Source organism: Anolis carolinensis, chromosome 2 (assembly GCF_035594765.1).
Source record: "Anolis carolinensis isolate JA03-04 chromosome 2, rAnoCar3.1.pri, whole genome shotgun sequence".
Taxonomy (NCBI): domain Eukaryota; kingdom Metazoa; phylum Chordata; class Lepidosauria; order Squamata; family Dactyloidae; genus Anolis; species Anolis carolinensis.
In genome coordinates this window covers 303,129,285-303,154,160 of record NC_085842.1, presented here as the reverse complement: position 1 = coordinate 303,154,160, position 24,876 = coordinate 303,129,285, and the positions used below count along the sequence as shown (strand labels likewise).

General features: G+C 44.3%; 1 protein-coding gene across 8 annotated transcripts in view; it reads left to right on the top strand.

Moving 5' to 3' along the window:
- wdr70 (WD repeat domain 70) overlaps positions 1–24,876 on the top strand; it is a 218,253-nt gene that overhangs the window by 13,958 nt on the left and 179,419 nt on the right. For all 8 annotated transcript variants that reach the window (XR_010003615.1, XR_010003614.1, XR_010003613.1 and 5 more), the window contains exons 6-7: positions 21,769–21,828; positions 24,592–24,725. Coding sequence is in view for 5 of the 8 variants with exons in the window: in XM_008116097.3 (XP_008114304.1) it covers positions 21,769–21,828; positions 24,592–24,725 (194 nt within the window). In the remaining 3 variants the exon portion in view is untranslated. The remainder of the gene's footprint in view (positions 1–21,768; positions 21,829–24,591; positions 24,726–24,876) is intronic.

Genomic DNA, 24,876 nt, shown 5'->3' with positions numbered 1-24,876 from the left:
TGAGAATGCATGACTTGTTGGAAAGCACATGCCATTCCAGATAGATGGATTCAACCAAGAAGGCTATGGCCTGAGTTTGCAAGACCTGAGAGACCTCCAAGTTACGTTTGATAATAGGATGACTTAAACGTTTCTCATTCATAAAGTTTGCTTAAGTTGAAGTCAATTTGATGGAAGTTAACAAATATTTCCTAGCTACACACACAGTGGTCTGATTCCTGGTATCTGGGAATATTTGTTTTGATTCTTTGTTGATTAAAAGGAGCTATTACCCTTTTAATTCCCCTCTTCCCTTTCAGTTTGGCTGTCTGATCAGGCTAGGAGTGGAGAAGAGTAAAGGTGTATGTCTTTTATCCTAAAGTCCATATTGTGGTTATACTTTTATGAGGCCAACCAAAAAGGCACAACATTCTGCCATATTTCAAAACATGATTCTGTATCAAAGTCTGCATGTTTTGTTCAGATAGTATGGCAGAAGTAAATGCAAACTGCTTAACAGGCCACATCCTCTATGGTCCTGAGGTCAAAGGCAATATCAAAAGTAATAAAAGAAGAACAGTAATATTTGCCCAACAAGCCAGGGTGTTTTAATAGTTTGACAGTTGGGACGAAGAGTCTGGGAGATCAGAGTTTGAATCCTCCGTGGTCCGTGAAGAAATCTTTCTAAGAAAACCTATGATAGGGCTGCCATAAGCCAAAAATAGTTGAAAGTGCACAGCAAAAATGTCGAGAAGGTAAACCTATTTCTAATTAGTGTTTATGTCATAGGTCCTCAGTAAGAGAGGTTCAGTGAGTTCCTAAGGTAGCCTCTCTTTTGTCAGGGTTGAAGATACATTTGGAAGCTGAATCAGACAGTGTGCTGTATTTATCCTGTTCCCCTCACTTGAGCAAAATACATTGGGTGCTTAAATCTATATTTATACATTATCTTTTAAGTAAAATGACTTAAATTTTCCTGATTAAATAGAAACAGTTTAATTAAGTGCCTGTCTCCATGTACTGTCAACGTAATCACTTATGAGGTGCAGCAAGCCTATCTAGTTTGATTGTGTAGTGTGATTTCACAGCACTGTCACATTGGAGAATAGGTTATGGTTACACTCCAGTCAACAGAGATGCATTGCTGTATTAGCAATGCAATCCTTTGCATGTCTGTTCTGAAGTTAAGCCTTTCTTAAATGAATAAGAATTCATCTCTGGAGAGTATGTATAGGCCTCAACTTGACAAAATAGTTGTGTGTGAAGCCTCCCATTTTTTTCTTCTGCATAGATAATGCTAGCAATTTCTTGTGTTGCATTCCATTACATAAAATGTGCTGTTATGTGACAGTTCATGTTGTGGGTTAGATTTTAATAATTCGAAGATAATTTATGGATGGCATGGGAGAATTACTAATCAAAATAGTAATAGGATTGGAACCAGCTGTTCACATTCTGCATGAAATTGCCCTTTCTGCCTACAGTAAGTTAAACATATTGTATTTTTTTAAAAAAAAATAACAGTATTTTAGAAGGTTTATTCCATTCCATTGTGCAAGGCTGCCTTACCATGCTGTCAATTTCTGTTAAGACCCAAATGCTCAACTGAAAGAATGGAATCAATTAATAGAATTTCCTATGATATTTTCCCCCCAAAAGATTTCCACAACTAACCGGGCAGCAGTTTCTAAAATACATACTTGGTTATTTTTAATTTAAAACATTGACTAAATAAAAAATGCAAAGTAGCATCTTCAATACAATTTTAAATCATAATTTTTAAAAATCTGCTGAAGGAAATTAACTAACCAAACTATACTGGTTTGCTTAAAACACTGCCTTGGTTTTTTTCAGTCTGTTTTAAAATGTCTGTGTATGTTGTTAGGTATAACACGCAGAAACAAATTGTGTGTGTGAAATCATTTGGGTGCCTTCTGAATACAATAGCTAAATCTGCTGTTAATCTTCTGCCCCTCTGAATAATGTACAGTATATAGTATTTGACCTATCTAATGCCGAATGGCTCAAGCTTTCTTCAGTTGGATGATTGCCTCCCGTATTTTGTCAGTGTTCAATGATTTCACTATCATCTGGTAAATATGCTTGTATAATATTGTCTCAAACATTTAAGGGCCATGAAACAGGAAACATCATACATTACTCACTTGATTTATCATTCTTCTATCCAAGAAATACCACTGAGTTGAGTTTATAGTAAGCCCTATGGATACTGGTGATTGAATTGTAGCATCTGCCTTTTAAGGCTGATCAGTATACTTCCATTTTTCCAAGCTTACTCACAGGGAGGTACATGACCTACTCAAGCTGTGCGATCATATATATTTGAATATGTAATAACTTCGTTTCTTTCTAAACTTGTTTTTTTCTACAGTCCTTTCCCTACCTTTGGGATTATGCCTACTAACCTCTTGCCCAGTCCCAATTAGTAGCAATTTGTTACCCATCATAATCACTACACAGCTTTAGTTTCTGGCTCTTGTACTTTTGTGTTAAACGTGATTCTTTTTTACACAATTCTTTTCTATATTGTTCCATTTCATGCAATAATGGTAGTGAAGAGATTTCCTAGTAATAGATGGAACTATCCTCTCCATATGTTTTGGATGACATATCTCATTATTGCTACCAGGATGATGGAATGATGGGAGTTGTAGCAATCCTGGAGAGTTCCAATTTGAGGAACTCTGTTCTAGGTGGATATTAGATTTACCAACAGTCAATCCTCCATTTCTTTCCTCTTACTGTATTTCCATGTTGGCCAAAATTAAAAATTCCAGATACTTTGTTCATATAAAAATAAAATGGATTTGTCAGTGTTAATGCATTCCTTTTTGTTGTATCCATATGTAGAAAACTGAACAAACAGTAGAAGAAAATATATAGATAAAAGAATAAAGGCATAGAGGTTCAACATTTCTTACAGCTATTGTAAAACACTAGTCCAAAGGTGGGCAGCTGGTAGCCCTCAGATACTCTTGATCTGCATCTCTATTCATCCTCACTATTGGATAAACCCGATGGGAGTTGCAGTTGAAAACATCTGGAGCACTCTAGATGCCTGTCCCAGACCATAACATCCTGTTATTTTGTTCTGTGTTTTTGGAAGGATTTTACAGAATGCTTTTTAAAGTATTTAATGTTTGTAATGAGACTGCAGTAGTGTCTAGTTGTGATTTTGGAATAGAACACCCATGAGGTTATACGTCAGCTATGTCTGAGAGATGCTAATCAAGTCTTTTGTTTAGTTTTCTTAGCTGTCGAGCAATTCCATTGAGGAGTCCCTCCAAACCACCAAGCTATTCTGTTCCTTCCAAAGCCATCCTGTGGTCACTGCTGTTTTGTATACTGTTGTGCAGATCTTTTCTTGATATCATATGAGAACGGGTGGGGTCTGGGAGCCCCCTCCTGTTTAGAAGAACCACCATGAAATGTGCATTTTTCCTCCTAATTTTTCTGGTTAACAAAGATAGCAAATTTGCAATCATTGGGCGACACTGTGGCTCAGTGGCAGACCACATGTCTTGCCTGCAGACATTTGTGGTTCAATTTCTGGTGCCCACACTTAAAAGGAACTTCAAATCTCTTTTTGAGATGCTAAAGGTCTCTTACTAGTCAGAGAATACAATGGTACTTACATGGACTAACACGTGTGTCCTGTCTTCTGAAAGACAAGTTTGATGCATTTGCAGAATTACCTTGCATATCTTCTACATATACATTGAATTGGTTGTAGGTAGCAAGGGCTATAATAGTATCACAGGGATCTAGTTTGGGATTGAATATAATGTTAAGACATGAATAGGGAATTTTATATGGTTGTTCCAGTTCTCTTTTTGATACATAAGGAATTGGAAATAGACTACAAGATTATATGATCTTTCCTTAATTTGCTTAATTAATGGTGGGAATTTCATCAGCTTGGTTAACCATGGTTGAGCTAACTTGGATTAGCTATCAGTGTAGCTATAATTTCCAGAAGTGAATGGAATGTGCCCATGAGAATACAGAAGTTGGGGTTTGGGAATATGAAAACCTGTGATCTCCTTCCAATGTTTTAAACACAGCTTATAAAATCCATGTGCGTATATGTGTCTCTGGGTAAGATGGTCAGTTAAAACAATTGGGTAAAAAACAGCTTCTTTCCCAGATACTTTGTTAATGGAGGTGTGCCTGCACTGGTATAGTATTGCTCAGTACTACAAATGAAACTATTTGATAATGAGAGTCAGTATAGCATATTGATTAAGAGACCAAGCTGTGAAGACAATTTATTTATTTATTTATTTATTTATTTACTTACAGTATTTATATTCTGCCCTTCTCACCCTGAAGGGGACTCAGGGCAGATCACATTATACACACATAGGGCAAAGATTCAATGCCCATAAACACATCAAACAGAGACCGAGACAGACAGATGCAGAGGCAATTTAACCTTCTTCTGAGGGGATGTTCAATTCTGGCCACAGGGGGAGCAGCTGCTTCATCATCCATTCTGACGGTGTGATGACCCATGGGCCTTGTAGTCCTGCTCAGGACATTGTAATCCCTGATGAAGAAGAAAACTTGGGTTTTTTACCTTCCCAGTCAGAACTGGAATCTTCTCAGCCAGATCTTTCCCAGGCAGATCTGGGAACCTTGCACCTGCAAGAAAGTTGTGTCCCAGAAGTATGTCAAACAAACCCAGAGCCCACATCTCCCGTGTTCTTGCGCCGTGAGTTTTGTAAACAACAGAGGGGTTTGGAAGCAGCTTCGCGCAGGAGTGCTAGAATTGCAGCTAAGAATGTAGCCAATTAAGACTGCTTTCCGTGAGAACCTTTAGGGAGTCAAACATCTGGTCCCAGAGTTTAGCTTTCGTTTCTGGTTCCCAGAGAACTGCTTCGGCGGGAAAGTTAGACTCTATATAGGTGTTTTACCCGCGTAGTAACTTCGCGGAGTCAATTCGTCAGCCTCCGGAGCGAGTTGTGTTTGGACAGCGCGCTCCGTTTCAAGCCTCGTTCCTGCTCAAGCCTTTGCCTGCCTTCCAGCCTTCGCTCCAGTTTCCAGCCTTTGTTTACCTACGGACCTTGCTTGTTTCCCGGGACTATACCTTGCCTTGTATCACGGATTTTACCAAGTTATTCCACGGACCTTGTTCTTGTTCCTTGTTACCTTGTTCCACGTTTTAAGCCTTGCTTCAAGTATCAAGTTATTTCCTAGCCTTGCTCAAGTTTATGGACTAAAGGACCTTGTCATCTCCCCTCACTTTGCCTGGCAAAGTGAGTGTTTCGGTTATTGGATTACAACTTTGGATCATAATATTTCATATTGGACATTGCTTTTTGGGACTAATATTGACCTTTCCTGAAAGGTCTGCTTCTGAACTAACTTTTACATTTATTTTTATTAATCTTATATATTTCCTTAATAAAGATATTAGATTGAATCTGGCCTCTGCGTATGGTTATTGGTGCTCTGTAGCCTGGGTCCTGACAGTTTGACTCCGCCACCCTAAGCACCAATTAACCTCGGCCAGAATGTCTACCGGAACCGTACCTGGGCCGAGCGGCCAGCCGATTACCTACACCATCGACAAAGATGAGGTGGATCGAATCCGTGATAAGCTTAATGCCCAGGATGGAGAAATAAAAGGTTTGAAGGAACGCGGAATCTGTCTACCGGCCATGGCGTTGCCAACCAAGTTTACTGGAGAAGCTTCTAAGGTTCATGTTTTCCGTCGCCAATGCCAAGCTTATCTAGAGGCCCGTGCTGCCGAATTTCCCCAAGAAGACATCAAGGTGGCATGGGTTTACAGTCTTCTAGACGGGCCAGCGGCCAACTGGGCGACGGCACTGTTCGACCAAGCCTCTCCACACCTAAGGTCCGCGCAACGCTTCTTGGACCACCTTAAGGAGACTTGGGGAATCGAGGACAATTTGGAGGCAGCCGGTCACAAACTCCGTCGCCTCTTCCAAGGAGACAGACCTATGTCTCAGTACATAGCCGAGTTCCGAGTGCTGGCCCATAACACCGGCTGGAATGATGTAGCCCTCAGGGGACAATTCCGGGAGGGTCTCAACATCGAAATGCTGGAGGAAATCTCCAAGGTGGATCCTCCCCAGACCCTCGAAGCACTCATTGATCAATGTTTACGGGCTGAAGTCATGATTGCCAACAGGAAACAGTGGGTTCGAGGCCAGAGCGGTAGAGCTGGGGCAAAACCCCCCGCTCCCGCCAGCGTTCAGCCACGTCCAGTGTGGAGACCCCCACCACCAACCCCATACCCCAGAGGAAGCGAGGAGGTGCCGATGCAGTTGGGCAACGTGCGTCCCAGATTAGATGCCGCCGAGAAGGCCCGTCGTCAACGCTTAAACCTCTGTTGGTACTGCGGGAACGGGGGCCACTTCGCCAGAGAGTGCCCAGCCAAAGGGAAGCCCGCCGCCCGTCTTGCGGCGGCGTCCTCCACGGAGACGAAGGCGTCTGAGCCGGCTGGCACACAGCCGGCGGGGGAAGCCAACGACCGGGCGTAGAGAGGCTCGCCAACCCGGTCAAAAAACCCGTTCAAGAGCCGCCAACCGGGGTCCTGTTCCTTCTCGTGGTCACCTTATGGTCAGCAAAAAGGGGACCCGTCATGATCCACGCCATGATAGACTCCGGAGCCACCAACAATTTCATTGATAGAGAGTATGCCGACTCTCTGGGATTACAATATCATGATTTCAAGAATGCTCGTGTGGTACAAGCCATAGACGGCCGCCCCCTCAAGACGGGCCCCGTAAGTCAGTGGTCGGAACCCACCAGGATGTGGATAAGGGAAAATATGGAAGAGATTTCTTTCTTTGTTACCGAGGTTCCCCATTTCCCTGTGATTTTGGGAATTCCATGGCTGACTCTCCACGACCCAAGCATCTCCTGGTCCAACAGAGAACTGCAGTTTGCTTCACAGTACTGCCAAAACCATTGCCTTGTAGCCAAGGTCTGCCATGCCACAGACACCGAGCCCATCATCACCCTGCCCAAGAAGTACTCCGAGTATTGGGATGTATTCAATGAAAAAGAAGCCGAGAAATTACCCCCACATAGACCTTATGACTGTGCCATTGACCTGGTGGAGGGGGCCCCGATCCCGCGAGGGCACCTATACTCCCTGACTGAACCAGAGCAAGAAGCTCTCAGGGAATTCATAGAGACAAACCTTCGTAAGGGATTCATTAGACCCTCTCAATCCCCAGCCGCCTCCCCAGTGATGTTTGTGAAGAAGAAGTCAGGGGAACTACGCTTGGTGGTGGACTACAGAGCATTGAACAATATCACCAAGCGGAACAGCTATCCCCTGCCCTTAATCTCGGATCTACTGGATCGGCTTCGAGGAGCCAAGGTTTACACCAAGCTGGATCTTCGGGGGGCTTACAACTTAGTTCGCATCAGAGAAGGGGACGAGTGGAAGACCGCCTTCCAGACCAAATTCGGATTATTCGAGTCCCGAGTTATGAATTATGGATTATGCGGAGCTCCCGCAACGTTCCAGCATTTTGTCAATGTGTCACGACCCAGGCTACAGAGCACCAATAACCATACGCAGAGGCCAGATTCTATCTAATATCTTTATTAAGGAAATATATAAAGTTAGTAAAAGCAAATGTAAAAGATAGTCCAGAAGCAGACCTTTCGGGAAAGGTCAAAATTAGTCCAAAGAAATAATGTCCAGTATGAAATATTAAGGTCCAAAGTTGTAATCCAATAACCGAAACACTCACTTTGACAAGCAAAGTGAGGGGAGATGACAAGGTCCTTTAGTCCATGAAACTTGAGCGAGTCTAGAAAATAACTTGATACTTGGAACAAGGCTTGAACGTGGAACAAAGGTAACTAAGAACAAGAACAAGGTCCGTGGAATAACTTGATAAATCCGTGGAACAAGGCAAGGATTGATCCTGGGAAACTAGGCAAAGTCCGTAGATAAACAAGGCTGGGAAGCAAGGCGAAGGCTGGATAGCAAGGCAAGGCTTGAGCAGGAGCGAGGCTTGAACCGGAGCGCGCTGTCCAGACACAACTCGCTCCGTAGGCTGACGAATTGACTCCGCGAAGTTACTTCGCGGGTAAATCACCTATATAGAGTCTAACTTTTCCCGCCGAAGCAGTTCTCTGGGAACCAGAAACGAAAGCTAATCTTTGAGACCAGATGTTTGACTCCTTAAGGATTCTCACGAAAAAGGAGACTTAATTGGCAGAATTCTTGGCTGCTATCCTCGCACTCCTGCGCGAAGCAGCTTCCAAACCTCTCTGTTGTTTACAAAACTCCCGGCGCAAGAACACGGGAGAAGTAGGCTCTGGGCTTGTTTGACATACTTCTGGGAGACAACTTTCTTGCAGGTGCAAGGTTCCCAGATCTGCCTGGGAAAGATCTGGCTGAGAGGAATCCAGTTCAGACTGGGAAGGTAAAAACCCCAAGTTTTCATCTTCATCAGGAATTACCATGTCCTGAGCAGGACTACAAGGCCCATGGGTCATCACACTATCCCCCTCCTCAAGGCCCCTCCCAAACTGGGGCCCTCTCCCCGAGGCGCGAGGTCGCGGTTTGGTGGGATAGGTCTGATGAAAGCGACGGGTTAGCTCAGGAGCATGGACTGTGGAGGCGTCTTCCCAAGAGCGTTCCTCAGGGCCAAAACCCACCCAGTCAATGAGATATTGTAGGCGGCGGCGGTGAAAGCGAGAATCCAAAATGTCCTCAACCTCGAACTCCTCCTCCCCATTCATCAAAACAGGAGGGGGGGCCGGTTGGTCTGTATCAGGACGCACACCATCCGCCGGAAGGAGCAGGGAACGGTGAAACACTGGGTGAATGCGCATTGAACGCGGAAGTTGGAGTTTGAAAGTCACAGGGTTTAATTGCGCCACCACTGGATAGGGGCCAATGAAACGGGCATCTAACTTCCGGCAAGGGCGGTGGGAGGGCAGAAAGCGAGTGGACAGAAAAACCCGATCTCCTACCTTGATTTCGGGGCCCGGCTGGCGATGTTTGTCAGCGTGGCGTTTATAGTCCTCCTTGGCTTGGTCCAGTTGCTGGAGCAAAAGTTGTTGTACCGCTGTGAGTTCCTGCAGCCAATCCTCTGCTGCGGGAACTTCTGAAGTTTCAATGACAGGGGGAAAGAAACGTGGATGGAAGCCGTAGTTTGCAAAGAACGGCGTTTCTTTAGTAGAAGCTTGAACTCCATTGTTGTAGGCAAACTCAGACAGTGATAACAGAGAAGCCCAATTGTCCTGTTGGTAGTTTACATAACAGCGAAGATACTGCTCCAAAGTGGCATTGGTGCGCTCCGTTTGCCCATCTGTTTGGGGATGATGAGCTGAAGACAAGCGAGAGTCTATGCCCAATAGTTTTTGTAGCGCCTTCCAAAAACGAGAGGTGAATTGAGATCCACGGTCTGTGACTAAACTCTTGGGCAATCCATGTAGTCTGAAAACATGTTGAAGGAATAGATCCGCAGTCTCTTTGGCCGTGGGGAGGCCTTCGCAGGGAATGAAATGGGCTAACTTGGTGAAAAGGTCCACCACCACTAAGATCGTGGTGAATCCACAGGAAGGTGGTAGGTCAGTGATGAAATCCGCAGAAATTATTTCCCATGGGCGAGATGGGGTAGGAAGGGGGTGTAAAAGCCCTGAGGGCTTCTCCCTTCGTATCTTGGAGCGCTGGCATACTGGGCAGGTGTTGACATATTTTTCCACATCCTTGCGGATCTTGGGCCACCAAAAATCCCTTAGGATCAGATGCATGGTTTTAAATAGTCCGAAGTGTCCTGCTGGTTTGCAATCATGACACAGACGAAGCGCTTTTTCCCTGCCCGGTCCGGGTGGGATATAAACATGATTTCTATAGCAAAGCAGCCCATCCTTAAGCGAAAAGGGAAAATGCAGACCTTGGCGAAGTTGGTCCTGCGCCCAGGCATCTGCTTGCTGACTAGCCCTGATTTCTTGAGCACAGAGGGGTCCTGGAGTAGGGGAAGTAGAACCAATGGGAATGGATTTGGTGTTCCCCACTGTGAGCGTGGCAAAGTTCTCGGGTTGTAGTAGTTGGGATTCAAAGGTCTCCTTGCGTCCTGCAGCGTATTCTGGTTTACGTGACAGGGCGTCTGCTTGCTTGGTCTGGGCTGGGGTCACATAATGAATCTGGAAGTCAAAACGTTCGAAGAATAAAGCCCAACGTTGCTGCCTCTGATTTAGTTTGCGGGCAGTTCTTAGATGCTCTAGATTACGATGATCAGTGTGGACTTCAATGGGAAATTTGGCCCCTTCTAGCCAATGTCTCCAAGTTTCAAAGGCTGCCTTTATGGCCAGTAGTTCTTTTTCCCAAATGGTGTAATTCCTTTCTGGTGTGGTTAGTTGACGAGAGTAAAAGGCACAGGGATGGAGGTGATCTCCCACCGGTTGTAAGAGTACAGCCCCAATTGCCACATCTGAGGCGTCCGCTTGCACAACAAAAGGGGTTCCAGGATTTGGGTGCTGTAGAATTGGCTGGGAGGTGAATAGTTTCTTTAATTGCTGGAACCCTTTCTCTGCTTGATCAGTCCAGCGGAAAGGCTGCTTTCCACGGATGCAGCTAGTGATGGGGTCGGACCAGCGGGCAAAATCTGGAATGAACTTGCGGTAATAGTTCGCGAACCCCAAGAACCGCTGCACCTCTTTCTTGTTAGTTGGCGCCTGCCATTCCAATACTGCTGAAACCTTGGCTGGATCCATGGAAAGCCCTAGAGGCGAGATGCGGTAACCAAGGAAATCTACCTCTTGTAGATCAAAGGCGCATTTTTCCAGCTTGGCATAAAGTCCATGGTCCCGCAATCGTTGTAACACCATTTTGACGTGGTTCTCATGTTCTGATTGTGATCTAGAAAACACCAAAAAATCGTCCAGGTAGATTATCAAGAACCTGTCTAGATAGTCCTGAAAAATGTCATTGACAAAATGCTGGAACGTTGCGGGAGCTCCGCATAAACCGAAATTCATAACTCGGGACTCGAATAATCCGAATTTGGTCTGGAAGGCGGTCTTCCACTCGTCCCCTTCCCTGATGCGAACTAAGTTGTAAGCCCCCCGAAGGTCCAGCTTGGTGTAAACCTTGGCTCCTCGAAGCCGATCCAGTAGATCCGAGATTAAGGGCAGGGGATAGCTGTTCCGCTTGGTGATATTGTTCAATGCTCTGTAGTCCACCACCAAGCGTAGTTCTCCTGACTTCTTCTTCACAAACATCACTGGGGAGGCGGCTGGGGATTGAGAGGGTCTGATGAATCCCTTGCGAAGGTTTGTCTCTATGAATTCCCTGAGAGCTTCTTGCTCTGGTTCAGTCAGGGAGTAGAGATGCCCTCGCGGGATCTGGGCCCCCTCCACCAAGTCAATGGCACAGTCATAAGGTCTATGTGGGGGTAATTTTTCGGCTTCTTTCTCATTGAATACATCCCAATACTCGGAGTACTTCTTTGGCAAGGTGATGATGGGCTCGGTGTCCGTGGCATGGCAGACCTTGGCTACGAGGCAATGGTTTTGGCAGTACGGTGAAGCAAACTGCAGTTCTCTGTTGGACCAGGAGATGTTAGGGTCGTGGAGAGTCAGCCATGGGATTCCCAAAATCACAGGGAAATGGGGAACCTCGGTAACAAAGAAGGAAATCTCTTCCATATGTTCCCTTATCCACATCCTGGTGGGTTCCGACCACTGACTTACGGGGCCCGTCTTGAGGGGGCGGCCGTCTATGGCTTGCACCACACGGGCATTCTTGAAATCATGATATTGTAATCCCAGAGAGTCGGCATACTCTCTATCAATGAAATTGTTGGTAGCTCCAGAGTCTATCATGGCGTGGATCATGACGGGTCCCCTTTTTGCTGACCATAATGTGACCACGAGAAGGAACAGGACCCCGGTTGGCGGCTCTTGAATGGATTTTTTGACCGGGTTGGCGAGCCTCTCTACACCCGGTCGTTGGCTTCCCCCGCCGGCTGTGTGCCAGTCGGCTCAGACGCCTTCGTCTCCGTGGAGGACGCCGCCGCAAGACGGGCGGCAGGCTTCCCTTTGGCTGGGCACTCTCTGGCGAAGTGGCCCCCGTTCCCGCAGTACCAACAGAGGTTTAAGCGTTGACGACGGGCCTTCTCGGCGGCATCTAGTCTGGGACGCACATTGCCCAACTGCATCGGCACTTCCTCGCCTCCTCTGGGGTATGGGGTTGGCGGTGGGGGTCTCCACACTGGACGTGGCTGAACGCTGGCGGGAGCGGGGGGTTTTGCCCCGGCTCTACTGCCCTGGCCTCGAACCCACTGTTTCCTGTTGGCAATCATGACTTCAGCCCGTAAACATTGATCAATGAGTGCCTCGAGGGTCTGGGGAGGATCCACCTTGGAGATTTCTTCCAGCATTTCAATGTTGAGACCCTCCCGGAATTGTCCTCTGAGGGCTACATCGTTCCAGCCGGTGTTGTGGGCCAGCACTCGGAACTCGGCTATATACTGAGACATAGGTCTGTCTCCTTGGAAAAGGCGACGGAGTTTGTGACCGGCTGCCTCCAAATTGTCCTCGATTCCCCAAGTCTCCTTGAGGTGGTCCAAGAAGTGTTGCGCTGATCTTAGGTGTGGAGAGGCTTGGTCGAACAGTGCCGTCGCCCAATTGGCCGCTGGCCCGTCTAGAAGACTGTAAACCCACGCCACTTTGATGTCTTCTTGGGGAAACTCGGCATCACGGGCCTCTAGATATGCTTGACATTGGCGACGGAAAACATGAACCTTAGAAGCTTCTCCAGTAAACTTGGTAGGCAACGCCATGGCCGGGAGGCGGATTCCGCGCTCCCGCAAGCCCTTTATTTCTCCATCCTGGGCGTTGAGTCTGTCGCGGATGCGATCCACTTCGTCCTTGCTGATGGTGTAGCTCAGTGGCTGCCCACCGGGCACGGTTCCGGTAGACATTCTGGCCGAGGTTAATTGGTGCTTAGGGTGGCGGAGTCAAACTGTCACGACCCAGGCTACAGAGCACCAATAACCATACGCAGAGGCCAGATTCTATCTAATATCTTTATTAAGGAAATATATAAAGTTAGTAAAAGCAAATGTAAAAGATAGTCCAGAAGCAGACCTTTCGGGAAAGGTCAAAATTAGTCCAAAGAAATAATGTCCAGTATGAAATATTAAGGTCCAAAGTTGTAATCCAATAACCGAAACACTCACTTTGACAAGCAAAGTGAGGGGAGATGACAAGGTCCTTTAGTCCATGAAACTTGAGCGAGTCTAGAAAATAACTTGATACTTGGAACAAGGCTTGAACGTGGAACAAAGGTAACTAAGAACAAGAACAAGGTCCGTGGAATAACTTGATAAATCCGTGGAACAAGGCAAGGATTGATCCTGGGAAACTAGGCAAAGTCCGTAGATAAACAAGGCTGGGAAGCAAGGCGAAGGCTGGATAGCAAGGCAAGGCTTGAGCAGGAGCGAGGCTTGAACCGGAGCGCGCTGTCCAGACACAACTCGCTCCGTAGGCTGACGAATTGACTCCGCGAAGTTACTTCGCGGGTAAATCACCTATATAGAGTCTAACTTTTCCCGCCGAAGCAGTTCTCTGGGAACCAGAAACGAAAGCTAATCTTTGAGACCAGATGTTTGACTCCTTAAGGATTCTCACGAAAAAGGAGACTTAATTGGCAGAATTCTTGGCTGCTATCCTCGCACTCCTGCGCGAAGCAGCTTCCAAACCTCTCTGTTGTTTACAAAACTCCCGGCGCAAGAACACGGGAGAAGTAGGCTCTGGGCTTGTTTGACATACTTCTGGGAGACAACTTTCTTGCAGGTGCAAGGTTCCCAGATCTGCCTGGGAAAGATCTGGCTGAGAGGAATCCAGTTCAGACTGGGAAGGTAAAAACCCCAAGTTTTCATCTTCATCAGGAATTACCATGTCCTGAGCAGGACTACAAGGCCCATGGGTCATCACACAATGACATTTTTCAGGACTATCTAGATAGGTTCTTGATAATCTACCTGGACGATTTTTTGGTGTTTTCTAGATCACAATCAGAACATGAGAACCACGTCAAAATGGTGTTACAACGATTGCGGGATCATGGACTTTATGCCAAGCTGGAAAAATGCGCTTTTGATCTACAAGAGGTAGATTTCCTTGGATACCGTATCTCGCCTCTAGGGCTCTCCATGGATCCAGCCAAGGTTTCAGCAGTATTGGAATGGCGGGCGCCAACTAACAAGAAAGAGGTGCAGCGTTTCTTGGGGTTCGCGAACTATTACCGCAAGTTCATTCCAGATTTTGCCCGCTGGTCTGACCCAATCACTAGCTGCATCCGTGGAAAACAGCCCTTCCGCTGGACTGATCAAGCAGAGAAAGGGTTCCAGCAACTAAAGAAATTATTCACGTCCCAGCCAATTCTACAGCACCCAGATCCTGGAACCCCTTTTGTTGTGCAAGCGGACGCCTCTGATGTGGCGATTGGGGCTGTACTCTTACAACCGGTGGGAGACCACCTTCGTCCCTGTGCCTTTTACTCCCGTCAACTAACCACACCAGAGAGAAATTACACCATTTGGGAAAAGGAACTACTGGCCATAAAGGCAGCCTTTGAAACTTGGAGACATTGGCTAGAAGGGGCCAAATTTCCCATTGAAGTCCACACTGATCATCGAAATCTAGAACATCTAAGAACTGCCCGCAAACTAAATCAGAGGCAGCAACGTTGGGCTTTGTTCTTTGAACGTTTCAACTTCCAGATTCATTATGTGACCCCAGCCCAAACCAAGCAAGCAGACGCCCTGTCACGTAAACCGGAATACGCTGCAGGACGCAAGGAGACCTTTGAATCCCAATTACTACAACCCGAGAACTTTGCCACGCTCACAGTGGGGAACACCAAATCCACTCCCATTGGTTCAACTTCCTCTACTCCAGGACCCATCTGTGCTCAAGAAATCAGGGCTAGTCAGCAAGCAGATGCCTGGGCGCAGGACCAACTTCGTCAAGGTCTGCATTTTCCCTTTTCGCTTAAAGATGGACTGCTATGCTATAGAAATCATGTTTATATCCCACCCGGACCGGGCAGGGAAAAAGCGCTTCGTCTGTGTCATGACTGCAAACCAGCAGGGCATTTCGGACTATTTAAAACCATGCATCTGATCCTAAGGGATTTTTGGTGGCCCAAGATCCGCAAAGATGTGGAAAAATATGTCAACACCTGCCCAGTATGCCAGCGCTCCAAGATAAGAAGGGAGAAGCCCTCAGGGCTTCTGCATCCCCTTCCTACCCCATCTCGGCCATGGGAAATAATTTCTGCGGATTTCATCACTGACCTACCACCTTCCTGTGGATTCACCACGATCCTAGTGGTGGTGGACCTTTTCACCAAGTTAGCCCATTTCATTCCCTGTGAAGGTCTTCCCACGGCCAAAGAGACTGCAGATCTATTCCTTCTACATGTTTTCAGACTACATGGATTGCCCAAGAGTTTAGTCACAGACCGTGGATCTCAATTCACCTCTCGTTTTTGGAAGGCACTACAAAAACTATTGGGCATAGACTCTCGCTTATCTTCAGCTCATCATCCCCAAACAGATGGACAAACGGAGCGCACCAATGCCACTTTGGAGCAGTATCTTCGCTGTTATGTAAACTACCAACAGGACAATTGGGCTTCTCTGTTACCACTGTCAGAGTTTGCCTATAACAATGGAGTTCAAGCTTCTACAAAAGAAACGCCGTTCTTTGCAAACTACGGCTTCCATCCACGTTTCTTTCCCCCTGTCATTGAAACTTCAGAAGTTCCCGCAGCAGAGGATTGGCTGCAGGAACTCACAGCGGTACAACAACTTTTGCTCCAGCAACTAGACCAAGCCAAGGAGGACTATAAACGCCACGCTGACAAACATCGCCAGCCGGGCCCCGAAATCAAGGTAGGAGATCGGGTTTTTCTGTCCACTCGCTTTCTGCCCTCCCACCGCCCTTGCCGGAAGTTAGATGCCCGTTTCATTGGCCCCTATCCAGTGGTGGCGCAATTAAACCCCGTGACTTTCAAACTCCAACTTCCGCGTTCAATGCGCATCCACCCAGTGTTTCACCGTTCCCTGCTCCTTCCGGCGGATGGTGTGCGTCCTGATACAGACCAACCGGCCCCCCCTCCTGTTTTGATGAATGGGGAGGAGGAGTTCGAGGTTGAGGACATTTTGGATTCTCGTTTTCACCGCCGCCGCCTACAATATCTCATTGACTGGGTGGGTTTTGGCCCTGAGGAACGCTCTTGGGAAGACGCCTCCACAGTCCATGCTCCTGATCTAACCCGTCGCTTTCATCAGACCTATCCCGTCAAGCCGCGACCTCGCGCCTCGGGGAGAGAGTCCCAGTTTGGGAGGGGCCTTGAGGAGGGGGATAGTGTGATGACCCATGGGCCTTGTAGTCCTGCTCAGGACATTGTAATCCCTGATGAAGAAGAAAACTTGGGTTTTTTACCTTCCCAGTCAGAACTGGAATCTTCTCAGCCAGATCTTTCCCAGGCAGATCTGGGAACCTTGCACCTGCAAGAAAGTTGTGTCCCAGAAGTATGTCAAACAAACCCAGAGCCCACATCTCCCGTGTTCTTGCGCCGTGAGTTTTGTAAACAACAGAGGGGTTTGGAAGCAGCTTCGCGCAGGAGTGCTAGAATTGCAGCTAAGAATGTAGCCAATTAAGACTGCTTTCCGTGAGAACCTTTAGGGAGTCAAACATCTGGTCCCAGAGTTTAGCTTTCGTTTCTGGTTCCCAGAGAACTGCTTCGGCGGGAAAGTTAGACTCTATATAGGTGTTTTACCCGCGTAGTAACTTCGCGGAGTCAATTCGTCAGCCTCCGGAGCGAGTTGTGTTTGGACAGCGCGCTCCGTTTCAAGCCTCGTTCCTGCTCAAGCCTTTGCCTGCCTTCCAGCCTTCGCTCCAGTTTCCAGCCTTTGTTTACCTACGGACCTTGCTTGTTTCCCGGGACTATACCTTGCCTTGTATCACGGATTTTACCAAGTTATTCCACGGACCTTGTTCTTGTTCCTTGTTACCTTGTTCCACGTTTTAAGCCTTGCTTCAAGTATCAAGTTATTTCCTAGCCTTGCTCAAGTTTATGGACTAAAGGACCTTGTCATCTCCCCTCACTTTGCCTGGCAAAGTGAGTGTTTCGGTTATTGGATTACAACTTTGGATCATAATATTTCATATTGGACATTGCTTTTTGGGACTAATATTGACCTTTCCTGAAAGGTCTGCTTCTGAACTAACTTTTACATTTATTTTTATTAATCTTATATATTTCCTTAATAAAGATATTAGATTGAATCTGGCCTCTGCGTATGGTTATTGGTGCTCTGTAGCCTGGGTCCTGACAGACGGCACTTCCTCATTCCAGGTCGTAAATTAGTTAAACTTGCCTCCCCACTTTATAAGTGATACCTTATTTCCTACTTGATAGATGCAACTATCTTTCGGGTTGGTCAGCAACGAGCAGGGGCTATTTTTTATTTTTAATTGACGAGTGCTCACCCCGCCACGGGCTGGCCTCAAACTCATGACCTCATGGTCAGAGTGATTTATTGCAGCTGCTCAACAGCCTGTGCCACAAAGGCCCATGAATCCTTTTGCTCTGTAGAGACTCACTGTGATCATTTAATATTTATACTTTGGCCATGGTGTTCATGACACCCTGTAACATAAAGGAAGTTGATGTATAAAAATACAGTTTCAGCAAGCAAATAACAAACTGGGCCACAAAGAACAATAAAACAATAATCTCAAATAAACAGCTAACGGGAATGTCCCATGGGGTTTAGATGTCTTTACACTAAAGCCCAGAGCATGGGAAATAAACAAGATGAACTGCAACTTTTAGCACATCAAGACAGTTACTGTTGTAGCCCAGCCTGAGATTAGCTCCATTCTGCGGGTGATTGTCCCTGCACCTGCCTTGCAAGAGGACCCAGGGTTTGGGCCTGAGATGCAGCCAGAGCCTCCAGAGGACTCTGGGTTTGGGCCTGAGATGCAACCAGAGCCTGAGGTGCAGCCAGAGTTTGTACCAGTGGACTCTGGGACCAGAGACAGAATGGTTGCAAGCAGGCATTTTGAATCACATTCCTCACAGCAATCAAGGTCGGAGCTCCAGGTGCCAGATGGACATTTTAGTTTGGATGTGGGAGCTGATACAGTGGAAAGGGATAATGAGTTTGACATGAAGACAGCGATAGCTCACTAGAGTTTCTGAGAAGAAGTAGATGTTTGCTTTTGAAGCAAACTAATGAGTAATTTTTTCATGGGAGAAAGACCTTGAATTTCCCTTAAAGAGGTTTGCTTTCCCTGCCACAGCCAGAGGTGGTAACATTGCTAATCCAAGAGAGAAAGATCTTTGCTCAGTGTTCCTGTGTATTCCTGCAGCTGTGTATCTTGCTTCAAGTTTCAGCCTTGCTTTGGCCTGTGAATCCAGTTGGATATTCTAGTGACTTTGCCGTTTGGTTTCTATTCTAGTCACGACCCTCGCCTTGTGTTTCTGCATTGACTTCATTCCTTGGACTATCTTGGAGTTTAATCCTGCATTCTAGTCTTGCTTCCTGTGGTTATCGTTTGACGCATACCTTGGTATTAATCTTGTTTGGACTCTTCTTGATACCTTTCTTGGTATTTACTTTGATATCCGGTTTTGGACTATGTTCTTTGAGCAACTTTTATAGAATCTTGCTTCAAGATTTTCAAGTACTTTGCTCTTGATTTACAGCTTGCTTGCTTATATTCTGGGGCTCCAGTGTGGTTTTGAGGTGCCTACGTAGCCTAGGGGTGCAACAGTTACGATGTAATAGGCATAACTGAAACCTGGTGGGACAATTTTTGTAACTGGAATGTAGCAATGGGGGTATAACTTATTTCAGAGAAATAGGAGATGGGGTGGAGTAGCACTACATGTCAAAATTATCTATACCTGTGAAGAGATGCAAGACTTCAGTCCAGAAAACCAGGTTGAGAGCATCTGGATAAGAGTCAAGGGAACGAGAACTGGAAAGGATGTAGTGGGGATCCACTACAGACCCCCAAGCCAGACAAAGAACTGGATGAAGCCTTCCTTGACCAGATAATCAAACATGCAGAAAGAAGTGATATAGTAGTAATGAGGGATTTCAACTACTTTGATTTTTGTTGGAAAACAAACTTTTCCAAGAGTACAAAATCCAACAAATTCCTCACTTTGCTTGCAGACAGTTTTATTGTCTAGAAGGTAGAAGAGGCAACAAGGGGATCAGCTATTCTGAATCTGATCCTAAGCAACACTGAGGACCTGGTCGGAGTGTAGTGGAGGCTCCTTTGGAGGTTTTTAAACAGACACTGGATGGCCATCTGTCAGGGGTACTTTGTACTTTTCCTGCATGGCAAGGGGGTTGGACTAGATGGCTCATGCAGTCTTTTCTAACTATGGTTCAGTGATTCTATGAAGAGGAAAATATCTTCTCTAATGATAATGTGACCTGTAGATAAAATGTTTGGACCTGCTTCACAACTGAATTCCACCAGAGATGTTGGAATGAAAAGGTTAACCTCAGCTGTTTAGAATATGAGAGAAAGAACATGGAGATATGTGTTCTTCTCATTATCTTTCTCCTGAGGAATTTATAAGGCCCAATCTACCCTGCCATATAATGCAGCTTCATAATGCAATATAACTGCATTGAACTGCATTATATGGCAGTGTAGACTCATATCGTGCAATTCAATAAAGCTAAAGTGCATTGTGAAACTTTGTTATTTGGCAGTGTAAGATGGGGCCTAAGCATGGTTGTGGGTATGCAAGACTAGTGTACTGAATTACTAAATTCAAACTCAGTGTGGTATATGTATCTAAATAAGAAATTCTGCTTCGTAGAACACCTGATTAGAGCTGTAATAGCCACAGATAGGACATGTGACAAAAATGACTGTATTAATGGCTTCTGTCAATCACGCGTGCCCTTCTTGAGAATATTCCCCCGTTCCATGAGATGTTTGACTATCCTGTGTCCATTCTCCTGATCGTCGAGCATAATTGTTGTATGTATTTTTATGTCTTTTTTCCTAATTAATTTCTTGTACATTTGAAAACTTTGGGGTTCCCCCAAGTCTTCTGTTGTTCCTGTTGCTGTTGTTGTTTTGGAGAGCCAGCATTATGTAATGGTTTGAACATTGAACTACAACTCTGGAGAGCAGAGTTCAAATTCCCACTCTGGAATGGAAAGCCACTGGGTGAACCTTGATTAAGTCACACACTCTCAACCTTAGAAGAAGGCAGAGATAGGCCTCCTGTGAACAACACTTGCCAGGAAAATTAAGAGGAAAATAACACTTGCCAGGAAAAAACCCCATACATGATAGGTTTGCTTTAGGGTCACTACAAGTCAGAAATGACTAAAAGGCATACAACAACAAGTCACAACAATCACCTCTTAATGTTGGAAACAAAGGGAAATGAGGGAAAGCTGTAAGTTAGATTAAATACTTTCTTACTGCAATTAGTTGGGTGTTGGCTAACATTTGAAGCAGTGTAGAATGCCTTCTGTCTCAGAAGTCATCACTCCTTAGAATATATTACCTAATTTTTTGGGAGGAGAGAATGAAATATTATTTTCTGTAGTTTGCAGCTCTTTGGAATGAAGTGACTGGATGGATCTCAACTTGCAACTGGGTTTGTGCTCATATATAGGCAATTGTGGGGGTGGGTTTGATATATTTATAGTATATCCTATGGTTTAGGAAGTTTAAATTTACTAAAATGGAATGGGTCACACTGATTCTTTATAAATATTTGGCTAATTTAAGAGATGTTATGCCAAGGCATGTCCCTGGAGGTTGTTATCTTAAGTTCTGTTTTGATTAAAGAGTCTTGTTTAAAACTCTGGAATCCGTTGGACAGGACAGCTAGTGTTCTTTTTTCGGCATATACTTATTTCAGTTCTGGAATACTAAGAACACAGCGTTAGATATGTGCATTTTATGCTGTGCAAGTGATAGCTGCAGGTAATATTTCATTGTCAAAAAATGGTCTTTGCCCAGGACCACCTTGGACTAACTTAGAAGCTCTTTTAGTTAATCTTCTCTCAGCTGTTTGAATCTGCCTTACTTGCATTTCTTTTTTAAAGGAAGATATTAGCAGACTGGACAAAAAGTTATGTTTAAAGCTCATTTTTATATTGTCAGTGTCTTTGATGATGACCACAATAGGTGACTTAGATGTTTGAACTTCACCACCCTTCTGTTGAAGAAGAGTTCTGGAAAACTCAGAAGTTTCCTCTATTTTATCGTCCCAACAGAAGTACTAACATCAACGTGAATTTTGATTCTACCCAGTTATCGTATAGCTGAGTTCTGTGTAGTGTGACCACTTGAAATGATAGGGAAAGTGTTTGAACAAGAAGTAATGAATACCAACCTTGTGCATATTTTGAAAGAGTACAAGTCCTTTCACGCTGTTGTGGAAGGATAATGACCCAGGTGTGTTCAAGCCATTGTGACTATAAAATTAGATAGATACAGTATTTTTAGGAGTGGCCTTCTCTAAAATACTGTACATCAGCTATTTTCAAATATGTGTTAAAATGTTGAACCCCCCGTTTTCCTGCAAAGAGGCTATGAGTTCCAATCTCTATTATATGTTTTACCAGTAAGAAATGTTGGAGATAAAAACTAAGTTCACAACAGACCTAGTTCATATAGTTTGTATATTTTATAATTATCAAAATATTGTATATGAATTTTATGTACACACTAAATGTTTTTCCAATAAAATTGTAGGATCCTGTGAGGAAGATTCCTGACTCACATGAAATTACACTGCATCATGGAACTAAAACAGTAAGCATTTTAATATCTTACAATTGTGCAGCATTGTGATAAAGGCCTGCTTTTTGTTGTTACTTACTAAATTTAATTGTATACACATGTAGCAAGTATGATTCTTACAAGTTATTTGGAAGCCATGTTCTGGAATATGCAGAACTTCAGTAAAAATCAAATCTAGGGAGAGGCTGAAGGAACTGAGCATGCTGAGCCTGAAGCAGGGAAGACTGGAATGTCACAGTACTTTTAAAATAAATGATATCTTCTTACAATGACAAAACCTTCATCCAACAAAATTGCTGAAATATACTAATAGCTAAATTATAGCCCTGAATTCAGCGTTTCTGTTCTGTTACCAAGTTGATTCTAAATAGATTCAAATGGACAAGACTAGATATAATGAACATATGTTAAAGGACAAACAGATTTCAACTGAACATAAGGAGAAATGTCATGATGCCAGAGCTGTTGGATAGTAAAACCACTTTGCTAGTAGGGTAACAGATTCCCCATTGTTGGAAGTCTTCAAGCAGAGCCTGAACAGCAATACATTTAAGGTGGTGGCTCTATCCGTGAGCTTTTTGTATGAAGCTGAAGATTGGCCTTGAAGTGCCCTTCAAATTCTGTAAGTCAATAATTCTATGAATTCAAGGAACTAAACCATCATCCAGTCAAAAGAGATTTGATTTTTATAAGGACTGCTCATAGTGCCCTCCTGTGTAGCTTGGGAAACCAAAGAATAACTGGATGCTATTCATCTGAGAAAAAAACCTTTATTATCATTATTTTATATTGTGCGATCAGTTTTTGTTAAATTGACAAAAATGGATGAGTCATTGCCACAAGGAATTTTCCACTTAAAGTAAAGACTGAGAAATATGACCACTCTATATTTGTTCAGGGGACAGTAACGCCCATGGGAACAGAAAAGTAGGTGCTGTCACTGAAAGAGACCTTCAGGTAATAATGTATGGAAAGGCTAAAGAAGATGTCATGGCAAAGACATAACAGAAGATTAAAACAACACAGAATAAAGCCATGGAGAACTTCAGAGGTAGTTTGATCTAGCTATGGAATGAAAAGCCACTTAATTGACTCTACTCTGAATCCTTTGTGCATTCATGTATTCTTTGAATAGTGTAGAACTGCGTGATAGACAAATAAGTTTATGTTCATTGCAGATTAAATAGCCAAGTTGCCATATGGTGATTCAAGAGCAATAGAATTTTGGGGGGAGGGGGGCTGTGTTTGGATGGAAATTTTTGATCTGGTCTTCATGTTAAATATATATCACCTAAACCTCAGATTTGTATCCTTCATACTGAGTAATAAAAGAGATACAGATAGTTGTTTGTGGCATAGTTCATGATTTCTTGACAGCCAAACCATGTTTCTTGTGCTAACTGCTTCTGCCCTCCACTTCTGAGACATTCTCTCCAGAGACAACCTATCAAGGGCCCACATCTCCCTTTGGCCTTCTCTTCTGCTTTTGTGTAAGGTCGGGTCACTTAGAATCCCATCTGTAGCTCTTCAAACTAATGAATTTAAGCTGTTGATGTCTGTGTTCCTGTGCAGCTGAGAAATATCAGAACAGATTTCCCTCATTGAAGATCCTTTCCAGAAACCTAATTAATTTCCCAGTTGCCTTTCCTGTAACAAGAGTGGTTTTCCCAATGAAACTGCAGGGATAAATTTTCTCCTGACAGCTTTGACATGTAGGTGAGCAGTGGAAAGTGTTACATAATCAACCAAGTGTCATGTTTTCTGTATTCACAATTTACAGCTGCTTCAGCTGTAATGCGCAGCAACTGTCTAATGTGATTTTTTTTCTCCTGCTGTGAAATTAAGTATAGTACAATTCATCTATAACAGTCTGGTTTGCAAACTCATTTTGTGTCACCAGAGTATAAGCAGGATAGTACTGTCCTTGGAAATAGTAGTGGAGCATTGAAGACTGTTGTTACTTTCTTCAAAAGAAAAGCTCATTGGATAATTTAGAAAGAAAATGTCAGCATTGTGTTTAAAAGAAAATTTAAAATCCAGTGATACAAGAGATTTGCACAGAGTTCAGTTGTGTGTTTAATCCCTCTTCTCAACTAATCTGTACATATATAGTATTAAACACAGCTATTGCTTAGACAGGAGATGTAGAAATGCCTCCCATAGAGTTACCCAGCTGTGTTGCACCTTCTCCAGCTCATTTACACAGAGGCCTTTTATCTTGTAAGCATGAGTAGCTCATAAACATGACCCATGGGGGACTGGATGTTCTTACAATTCACAGCTAAATTTAAAAAGCATATAGTTATGCTACTCTTTACTAAGCACCCACATTGCTTTTTTGTCTTTCTAATTGCTTTTGCATTATTTGTTACTTTTCAGTTGTTTTGGAAATATATATGTGTGTGCGTGTGTAGGGGGCTTTAGACTTACAAAAGAATGTATTAAAATATAGTCGTTTTAACCAAAAATGCTGCTTAAAATATAAAAAGGAATTTGAAACAGAACTAGAAATGTTTTTGTTACATTACATTACACCCTAACAAAATATGAACTTTTTTGGGTTTATTTGCTACTCTCTACTTTTGATTTCTTCCATAAAAACGCATGCAGGGCCAGATGACTAAAGCATGATGCTACCCCCCCCCCCCCCCAAGATGGCAGTTGTTGCAAACTGTTAAGGTTAAATGCATTCAGTGAAAGATGTTTGGAAGTAGAAAAAGTGAAATAGATCACTCCTCAGAGGTCATATTAATTAATAGTTTGTTTCTTGTGTAGGTATCTGCATTAGGACTGGATCCTTCGGGTGCCCGTTTGATAACTGGAGGCTATGACTATGATGTAAGATTTTGGGATTTTGCTGGAATGGATGCATCTCTTCAAGCTTTTCGATCTCTGCAGCCATGTGAATGGTATGTCCTCACATCCTCCCTTTACTGATAACCACTTTCAGTTCTACATTGCATGTTAGCTCTCCTCTAACCTGGTATTTTGGTGATAAAAAGATTTGATCCTTTGTGAAAGTATTTTGGACAATAAGACCAAACCTGTTTGCATGAATTG